We start from the raw sequence: 11,093 nt of genomic DNA, 5'->3' as shown, positions 1-11,093 counted from the left end.
TGTGATTGGTCATGTGACTCGCATCTCCGCTGTGATCGATCATGTGACACGTATCTCCGCTGTGATTGATCATGTGACTCGCATCTCCGCTGTGATTGGTTATGTGACTTGCATCTCCGCTGTGATTGGTCATGTGACTCGCATCTCCGCTGTAATTGGTGGTTGTCAGTGTTCTACGATGGTACCAAACAGATAATAGTCCTCAACAGATCTGTAAATTAACATTATATCAATAGTGAAATACGATTTTTCACTGTAAATTTAAGTTACGTCTGTAAAATCTAAAATGTTGCTTTCATATTTTTTACAGTAAATTTCTGGCAACCTCAGCTGCCGTTTTATTACAGTAAATTTAATGGATTTTTTTTGCAGTGTGAGATATAGAAATGAACAAAGCCTACGTTTCTGATGAGAATCAGATACGGAAGCATGTGCATAAAGAGAATGAAAGCTTAGGACAGAACAGAAGAATGAAGAGTTTAGGCATTTGAGGAAAAACTCAAGAGTTTAATAAATAAATAAGCAGAAAACTGCATAAATATAGGCCTAGTTCCACAGACAGGGTTTAGATTAAACCAGGATTAGGCCCATTTAAGTAGCTTTTATAAATGTGCTTTAGAAAATAAAAATTCCCGATATGCATCTTGAGACAAAACAATCATATTTTACAAAAAGCTCTCAGGTAAAACAGCTCAAACATGCACTTCAGTCTGGGACTAGTAAAGCCTCGTCTGTGAAACTCATATTTTCAGGATTGATTGTGACTGAACGAACATAAGCTGCTCTGATAGCCACTGTTCATTCAGGATCATTGAACACACTTGTTAGTGATTATGCAGTATCGTATAACTTAATCTACCTCCACCAACTCCACCATATGCAAATTAACTGAAGGAAAATCACCTGTTTATTTAAATATCTCATTTGCATTCTGATTCCTGGATATAGTGAGTCTGTCAAGATGTTCCCACAGGTAGAGCGCATATGACTATCAGAGTCAATCATCAAACACACACACATGCCAGGGAAATGATGTCCTTCAGGAATGTTCGTGCATAAAAGCTCATTAAAAAAAACCTAAAATAATCATCACAGCCTTTATAATAATCATAACTGCCTTTATAATAACCTCAGCAGATCATGTCCGCTCTTGCAGTGCCACGGTTTCATCACCCCACATGTTGAGCTCTTCAGAAAGCGGTATTTTCACATTCCGAAATGGAGAAAGCTTATCGCAGATCAGTGCAAAGGAGGGTAAATAAACAGCAGACGATGGCACTCGATAAAACCGCAGAACGTCTCTTTCCTAAAGCACTCATTCAGTCAGGCTCAAAGAGCAAAGAACTCCACAATCCACATATCAATATTTCTCTATATCTGCATTAGCCTAGTCATGACATGTAAGCATAGTGAGACGTTTCAGTGTGTGTGTGTGTGTGTGTGTCTAAATGAAGGCCTGCTGTTGACAGAGCCAAACGAACTAGATCCTGATGTACCAGGATGGTCTCAGCGCTTGTGTTTGCTCTTCATACAAACACGACTGTAGACATGGCAAATCCTCCGAAACGGGGACGAGTTTATGCCTTCTGAAACATCACACTCAGATATTCACACTGCAAAAAAATATATTTAGTGCCTCTTGATTCAGATTTTAGGAAAGATAACATCAAGACACCGAAACACAACTCAACACTCGCTTACGATGTAATTATTTCCATAAAATAACATATTAAAGAAGAGATGATGCGAAAGGATCTTCTGATTAAAGATCAGGGCATGTGAATTTAAAAAAAACAAATGATGTGCAAAGATAAGTATAATTATAAAAAAATATATACTAACAAGTGAGAATGCTCACATAAGACCTGAAATAATCAGGATTAACAACAGATTTGTACTCATGATCTGTTGATAAACATGAATGAATGAATGAATGAATGAATGAATGAATTTCATCACGGAAGAAATCCACACATTTCGGTCAGCTATTGTCCTGTGCATTGCGGTATAATTAGCGTTAATTACAGCCACGCCTCACAGGACAGGAGCAGTTTGGGTTTAAACTCATTACGCACGAACAGGTGTCACAGGTAACACACACACACACTTTACAAAACACATCAAACTACTTTTCTGCTCGAGCACTAACACTCGCCAACTTTTCTTTTTTTTTTTTCTTTTTTTTGTTCACCACTGATTGTTCCTCGAGTGAGTCCCGGTTGCTAACACGCACATGTTTGTGTGGATACAAAATACCGGCGCGCTGCCAGATTTTTTATTATTTTTTCTCTTCTGAATGACGTCACGCCGTGTTTTTTCCTTCGGTTGCCTGGCGACGAGGGGCGTGTCCGGGGTTTAAGAACTAGGCGAGGAAAGCCCTAGTTTGACAACTCACTCACTCGAGTCCACAGCGCGGAGAACGAGCGCGTCCCGAATGGCACTGAGAGGGAACCGATAGACAGGGATTCCCCGACGAAACGAAACCGAGCCGGGTTCTGATGCGCGTGTCCATCGACATGGCACGGACACGCGTCTGACGCGCGCGTTGGACATTACTGTCAGTGTTGCAGAATTAAAAGACTGAGGATTTCATATTTTGACTGGACTCATGAGGTGCGTTTTGCACTTCTCCAATACTTTTTTCCTTTGGGCTTTTGTGTCATGTTTAGGAGCGATAGTTTTCCACAGCCCAGCAGCGTGACTAGGATTATTTTTTCTTTTATTTTTACCTTTTTTCTTCAATTGCAGGCAGCCACCGAGTGAGTTTGACAGTATGGCTCTGAGCGGCACGCTTTTGCCCTCGATCTCCAGCTTTGCTGATGTGAAGCACAATGCCATTATTGGACCTGGAAATGCCAGTTCGGTGAGTATCTCATCTATCAGACAGGTGATGGTCAGCAATCAGTTCACGCGCACATTCAGGCGCTTTACTCGCGAAATTCCGCTGCAGGTGAGATTATGTCATCGGCTCATATATAATATTCCTCGAGCGACGCGCGGGGCAGAGGCGTGAACCTCGCGAGCTCCTCGCGCTGTCCGACAGTCTTCCTTAACTCACACCCCAGGTTGGATTGTCCTTAAGGCACTATAGCTGGAAAAATAAAAACAGTCCTGCACTTAAGGCATAACATCAGATTAAAATCAACTGATAGTTTGGCGATTATTTAGCATGCAAAAATAAACGTTCGCATTTGATAATTACGTCTTTGAAACTTATTATTTATCCTCCACTTCAGGTTGGATTTTCTAAGTCGGAAACCTAATTCTGCATGAAAGTGTCTATTAATAATTAATAACATCAGACTAAAATCAACATAGTTTGGCAATTATTTAGCATGCAAGAATAAACGTTCGCATTTGATAATTACGTCTTTGAAACTTATTATTTATCCTCCACTTCAGGTTGGATTTTCTAAGTTGGAAACCTATGAAAGTGTCTATTAATAATTAATAACATCAGACTAAAATCAACATAGTTTGGCAATTATTTAGCATGCAAGAATAAACGTCCGCATTTGATAATTACGTTTTTGAGACATTGACTTATTTAACTTTAGGTTGGGATTCTCTTTGTTAAGAACATAATGCTAAATGAAAGAGTTTTTTAACAATTCATAAAAAAAAAATCAACTGATAGTTTGGCGATTATTTAGCATTCAAGAATAAACGTCCTTTAATTTTATTCATTAAATAATTACATCTTTGAGACTTATTATTTAGTTTATCGTCCACTCCAGGTTGGGATTCTCTTAAACATAATTCTGCATGAAAGGGTCTTTCAATAATTCATAACATCAGAACAACCAGGTTGATTAAAATCAACATGATAGTTTGGCAATTATTTACCATGCAAGAATAAATGTTTGATGATTACGTCTTTGTCCACTTCAGGGTGGATTCTCTTAGTTGGCAACATAATGGTGGATTTAAGAGTCTTTTAATAATTCATAACATCAGATTAAAATCAACATGATATTTTGCTGATTATTTAGCATGCAAGAATAAATGTTTGCTGAATACGTCTGTGAGACTCACCTTGTCTTATTCCCTGTCTCTGCATGTCTGTGTTTGAAATAAGAGATGGATGGAGGACATGTGTCAGCTGAAACACCCCTGCATGTCTTCAGGCGGGACTTGCACTGACCTTGACGTCCCATCCGTCATGACCAAGAGGGAACCGGAAGAGCTCGACCAATTGGACTATGATTTTATTCTGTCGAACAGCATGTTTCAAAAACAACAACAGCAACAACAGCAACAGGAGGCCTCGACGTCCAGACCTCTCCCTCCGTCCCCGTCGTCCTACACCTATCAGATGCCCTCTCCTCAGGACCAGGACAACAACATGTTGTACAACATACCGGACATCAGCGACGTGTCTCCCTCTGGAGGTTTCGTCGCGGAGTTGATGAGACCGGAGCTGGATCCTGCGTATCTTCATCCCACGAGCCTCCAAGGGAAATTTGTGGTGAAGACCACCAGGGACATGAGTGATTACAGCATCAGCAAGGGCGGGTTAATGTTGGACACGTCTTCTGTGCCGATCGTATGTCCTCCGATTAAACAGGAGTGTCCTAGCACTTGCAGCATCTCCCGACCCATGGATATTCACTTGGGATTGAACTCTGGCTCCGGGGTCGGTCCGAGAACGCTGTTGGATCCTCACGGTTTCGGCACGGGTCGATCTTCCACTTCTTCTCTCTCTCCGGACGAGCATCCTCAAGCTCAGGTGTTGGGAGAGCCTTCATTATCTCTGGGCTATTCCGGTTATTCTGGTTTTCCGCAGCCTCCTGCTCAGTACCAAGGTCAGTCACTACTATTACCCATTTGACCTTTAACCCATTGGTGCATTTCGCATGTCGGTCAAAAATGAATGAAATGAAATGAATGTTCTATATTATTTTTTTATACTTAATTATATTTATTCTGTATTTATAATCCATTTATTAAATTTGAGCATAAACCTAAAAATTTCATTTCTAACTTAAACTGTTGTAATTGTTGAATGCTTTAATTAAAGTAACAGACTGCAGTTTGATCTCAAAGATGACACTTGGCAGATTATTGCTGAAGTGAAAGAAGTTTTTTTAAAAGTAACAGAATTTACGAGTATTGTTATGGAAACTGCACAAAAATACTATTTTAAATTTGTATATGAAATATATATTTTAAAATCACATTTTACTCAAAAACGTCCAAATTCCAGTGAGATGTTGTTCGGCTGCAGTACCAAACGCTTCCACTAGAGGAAACTCGCTCATTTTTTACCGTGAGGAGCGCAAGTGACTATTTTTTACAGGACCATTTACCCTGTTTAATCATGTCCATGATTTTTGGTGTTCACATAACAGCTAAAACAAATGCCTTTGCCAAGTTTTGTTAAATTCCGTTGAAGTAAAAAATTCTAAAAAAAAAAAACGTAATGTAAAATTTTTCACTGTGACTTTTTCACTCGTACACACCTGTCTGTGCCCCGGGTCCTCTGAATCCACTAGCTGAAGTGTTTGATTGGGCTGGGAGCTCCAGGAACAGGATTGCTCTGCATGACAATAATGCTGTTAACATCTGTGTCAGTCAGACGACTGCTTTCTGTCAAAGCTCAACCAAAGCAGTCATTTTAAGCACTAAGTTTTAACCAAGCGTTAACCTCCCTCTCTCTTGTATCAAACACTGAGTGAGTTAACCTGCAGTTCCTCCGATGGCCACTAGAGGCCGGCTGCAGAAGAGACTCAATCCCATACACGCGGGGTCGCGTGTTAAAATGCCCAACTTTACAGCTAAAAAACATGTATATAGTCTGGGGCAAAAAAAAGGTTTTGGCCTTTATAGCTAATGTTGCCCTTCATGATGACTGAGGACAGTGAATATGTGAATATTTTCAGTTTAAAGTTCTGCATAATTAAGGGCGTGGCCACTTGAGTGACAGGTGGATTGTTGGCGCAAACAGTGGCTTTAGTCTATATAGCTAATTTTGCCCATTTTTTTTTCTTTGGCAGAGCTGATTTCTCCAGCTGAGGGTTTGCCGGAAGAGTCCAAGCCCAAGCGGGGTCGCCGCTCCTGGCCGAGGAAGCGGATCGCGACACACACATGCGATTACGCAGGCTGCGGGAAAACATACACCAAGAGCTCGCATCTCAAAGCCCACCACAGGACTCACACAGGTCAGTGTCTGTCCTTCCTCTGCTTGGTTCTGAATCGGTCTCTTGGATTGGTCAGATTGATCCGCCCCTGTGGCATCCACAGTGTTAGTGGGTTGGTCGATCCCCCTGTCAATCACAACGGCTGGACCAATCAGAGGCTGAGCTGATGAGGGAACAGGCCTGGCATCTTTCTTGCTGTCGTTAACAGTCCTGAAAACATCAGATGTGTGTTCAGCTTCACTGGCTGATTAATGAACATTTAATTGTAGCTGTATATCATGAGCAGAAATCATCAGCTGAAGAACACAAGGAACGCTTGCCAGTGGTTTAAGAACACCATAAAAACACTAGCTGAACTAATATACACTTCAAGCATTATTAAAGACAAGTAATGACTTGACAATTAAAAAAAACAACTGGAAACAATTAGCAATCTCAACAAATAAATAGAACTGAACAAAAATACGTTTGAAATAAAGTGTTTTAAGATTTCCAGGTTCAGAAAATGTATTAAATGTAAAACAACACTGCACATTATAAATGAAATATACAATACAAATAAAGTTACAAAATAGTGCTGTGCAATGATTATCACATCCAAAATAAAAGTTTGTGTTTACATAATATGTGTGTGTACTGTGTATAATTATTATTTTGTATATGTATTTAAGAAAAATGTTATGTATAAAATATGTATATTTAGATCTAATATAAAATATGTATAAATATATGAAGAGTTCAGATGCAAAAGCCTCTAAATGCCATTTGAAATTTTCTTCTTTAATGATGATTTTTATCAAACTTGTATATTTAAGTTCAGTGATTTCACTTAAATAACAATTAATAGGTAATTATCATTGCCATTTAAGTGAAATTACTGAACTTAAATATACAAGCTTGATAAAAATGATCATTCTAGAAGAAAATTTCAAATGGTACTTAGAGGCTTTTGCATCTGAACTCTTCATATATACAGTGTATATATACATGCAAATATTTCTTAAATACATACATGCATGCATGTGTGTATTTGTATATACAAAATAATTATACACAGTACACACACATATTATGTAAACACAAACTTTTATTTTGGATGCAATTAATCATTGCACCGCACTGTGTTTAATCATTAACTATATTTTATATAAATATACACTGTTACAAAAGTTATTCAGTGAAGAGTAAGGGAATTTTCTCTTTGTCTTGTGTTGTTTGATTAGTGTTATTATAGAGACGGGAGGAATATTAGTTATTAATATTGATAATCAGTTTAAGAGCTGCAGACCCAAAACGTGCGCAGAAAATGTGATTTTAAACCATTCAAGCATGAGACGACACAGTTTTCAATGCCTAATATCTCTCATCTTGAAATCCTCACAAAGGAATTGGAATCGCAATTTTAATTTTATAACAGGTATCCGATTCCTGACCTCAAGTATTCGCTTTTCGCTTCCCAAGCCCTGTTTGACACACATGTGCTGTAATGCCGATCTGAAGAGGGAGAGTTCAGTTGGCAGGTGTTCTGCTAGTCGAACAGCAGGTTAATACTGATCCCTGATGAAATAAACCACAACCCTGTGTTTGACTTCCCCTTCTATTCAATAAACCAAAGGACGAGCAACACCTGAATGGCCTCTCCCTCTCTTTAATTGTGTGTGATTGTTCTCGTTAGCACCTGAGGGTAAAGCGCTAACTGTTGCATATGTTTTTGTTTAGGAGAAAAGCCGTATCACTGTGACTGGGAGGGATGTGGCTGGAAGTTCGCCCGCTCGGACGAGCTCACGAGGCACTACCGAAAACACACGGGACACCGACCGTTCCAGTGCCAGAAGTGCGACCGAGCATTCTCCCGTTCCGACCACCTCGCACTGCACATGAAGCGCCATCTATAACCAAACCTGGAGGACCACAACCCCAGTGGAGAGACTGGAGAACCAAGTGTTGCCTTTGAAAAAGAGTCAGCGGCTACGTTTACATGCAAGCTAAGGAATCCGTTAGTAATCAGCTCAATCACTAAAAGCCTTCATGTAAACGCATGAATCTATCCGATTGAGCTCGATCCCAATTAGATTTCAATCCGATGTAAAGGAGTGTTTATTCTTTTTCTAATTCGATTGAGAGAACATGTGAAAACTTGATCGGATTGAAAATCGGAACTGAAAGACTGAGCATGAGCGATGACGTACAAATGGCGTGATGACATTTGAAATAGCTTACAAATGGCGTGATGATGTTTAAATAGTGTACAAATGGCGTTGAAATAGCGTGATGATGTTGATTGAACTGACAAAGAAATAGCGTGATGATGTTCAAATGGCGTAATGACTTTGAAATGGCATGATGATGTTCAAATGGCGTAGAAATAGCCTAATGGCATTGAAATGACGTAGAAATAGCATAATGACGTTGAAATGTCGCAGAAATAGCGTAATGGCGTTGAAATGACATGATGACGTTGAAATGGCGTAGAAATAGCGTAATGACATTGAAATGGCGTAATGCCGTTGAAATTACGTAAAATAGCGTAATGGCGTTGATTTGACGTAATGACGTTGAAATGGTGTTGAAATGCCATAGAAACAGCGTAATGACGTGGAAATAGCGTAATGAAGTATGACAGAACGAGCTGTTGTTCCTGTTGAAAGTGTCGTATAATTTCCCGTCATTATAAAATTACATTATTATTTCACTACATTAACAACAACATATTAATTACAGTATATTATTTATATATTTCTATTATCACCACCACCAGTGCTGGCTTCAGACTCATCCACAGACGAAAGAATAAATATAATCAAGGGCACAACGGCTCATGCGCTCATTATCTCCAAATTATGACCAGAAATGAATAAATATTAAGTCTGATGTTTAAAACAAAGAATCAGTGCATGTGAATAGTTATTACACATAAACAGCAGAAACACGTGCGCATGTCAAACAATATATCCAGATTGAAGCTTATGACATATAAACTCATCTTTGATCACCAAAATGACAATATTTAAAGTATAAACGCACATCAACCCGATCACATGTTCAGCGTTCATGTAAACACTACATTCAGATTAAAAGGAAAGTTGTGCATGTAAACGTAGCCGGTGAAACTCTACGACAAGCTGTGTTTTTCACAGCATCAGGGTTGGGAATTTCTGCTTTTTCTTCATTTTTTTTTCTTCTTTTTTTTTGTCGTCGTCGTCTTCCAACATGCTGGTGACTCGAGAGCTGGGACAATACTGGAACGTGCGTCTACTTACCGACAAAACTTGGAGATGCCAAGTGCCAAACTAAAGACTGGAAGTATATGAATATCAGGGATACACATTAGATTATATGCAGGGTTTGAAATTAACACTCGCCAAATGTGGCGGGAAAAATCAAATGTGGCGGGAAAAATCACTAGCCAATTTGGCGAGTTACTTATTACTCATTTGCCAAACCAAATCTGTGCAGATTTAGCGCAAATACTCAACATTTGTCATCATTGTATATTAAATACAGCGAAGAATCTGCTCATATCTGGCTTACTTGAACACACTCATCACTACGCTCCACATAACAATGCTTGCATTGAAGCGATAGCGAAGATTAAAATCATTCGTATCATTCACATCCTACATTTCTTTGTTCTTTGTAATGTATTGATCTGTCCATCTAAAACACATTTTGGAAGGGAGGAGAATAAGAATGAATGTATGAAATCAAAATATTACGTATATCCTGTGACGTATAGTTACTCTGGTTTATTTCTTTTTTACTTTTGGCTCGTAGAATTTCAGAATGTCTGGGAACTTAAAAATACAGGTGAAACTCGAAAAATTTGAATATGGTGCAAAAGTACATTTATTTCAGTGATTCAACTTAAAGGTGAAACTAATATATTATATAGACTCATTACATGCAAAGTGAGATATTTCAAGCCTTTATTTGTTATAATTGGGATGATCATGGCTTACAGCTTATGAAAACCCCAAATTCAAAATTCAGTTTTCATAAGCTGTAAGCTATAATTGTAATATATATTTCACAATATTCTAATGGTTCGAGTTTCACCCTTATTGTAGCCAAATTGTCCGGTGAGTGAATAATTAATTTCAAACCCTGATTATGTATTAAAGAGGCCTTTAATTGACCCACATTCCATCACTCGATCCTCAAACACTGATTCGTCGACTGGATTGTTTTGTTGCTCTCTCTAAAAGCCATTAATTTCAGGTACAGAATAATTTATAAGTGTGTTACAGGAGTATCGGCCGGCGTGTTCAGTGCGGTACCAAAGATAAGAGTTGCAAGGTGCAATAATTTTGATATGTAAGACATGCATATTTTTATATAAGAAACAACAAAAAATAACTCTGAACAAAGTTGTTTTGTTTATAGTCAGATTCATGTAATATAATCTTACATTTTGTACATTTTGTAAATATTTTCATTAAGGTTTTTTTGTATTTTATGTATGAATGCAATCCAATAATAAACCAAAAATAAAAGGTATGTGACTTACATTTTCTGTCTGGTGATTAATGTGTGATCAAGGCAGACGTTAATCTGCTTAATCGGGTTATTAAATTGCTATGAAGTTCCTGTTCATGTTAGTTCACAGTCTATTAACTAATAAAACTTTGGTTTTAATAACGTATTAGTAAATGTTAACATTAATATTAATTAAGATTCTGTAAATTGTTCATTCTTAGTTCATTTTAAAGAACCTTAAGTGTTTTCAAAATACGATTCATTTGTATTACATAATACCCTAATGTCAACAAATCAATTAAAATATTTGGATATTAAGATATTTTAATAATCTATTAATTATTAAAAAATGAACAGGTTTCCTTCTAATTATAAACTAAACTGATTCATTATGCCTCATAACTCAATGAAACTATTAATATTATTCCCTTCGACACCATTATTATTATTTACAGACTATATGTCTGTCCATTAGAG

At 37.9% G+C, this 11,093-nt stretch overlaps 1 protein-coding gene across 1 annotated transcript; it reads left to right on the top strand.

Annotated features, from left to right (window-relative positions):
- The first annotated feature begins 2,374 nt into the window (after positions 1–2,374).
- On the top strand, positions 2,375–10,648 carry klf4 (Kruppel like factor 4). The gene is made up of 5 exons (XM_039663976.2): positions 2,375–2,613; positions 2,749–2,863; positions 4,079–4,805; positions 5,997–6,161; positions 7,860–10,648. The coding sequence occupies exons 1-5, from the start codon at positions 2,609–2,611 to the stop codon at positions 8,033–8,035; spliced, it is 1,188 nt and encodes a 395-aa protein (XP_039519910.2). The 5' UTR covers positions 2,375–2,608; the 3' UTR covers positions 8,036–10,648.
- The last annotated feature ends 445 nt before the right edge of the window (positions 10,649–11,093 follow it).

Source organism: Pimephales promelas, chromosome 19 (assembly GCF_988280905.1).
Source record: "Pimephales promelas chromosome 19, fPimPro1.hap1.1, whole genome shotgun sequence".
NCBI classification, from domain to species: Eukaryota; Metazoa; Chordata; class Actinopteri; order Cypriniformes; family Leuciscidae; genus Pimephales; species Pimephales promelas.
The sequence above is the reverse complement of the archived record's forward strand: the minus strand, read 5'-3'. Positions and strand labels throughout refer to the sequence as shown.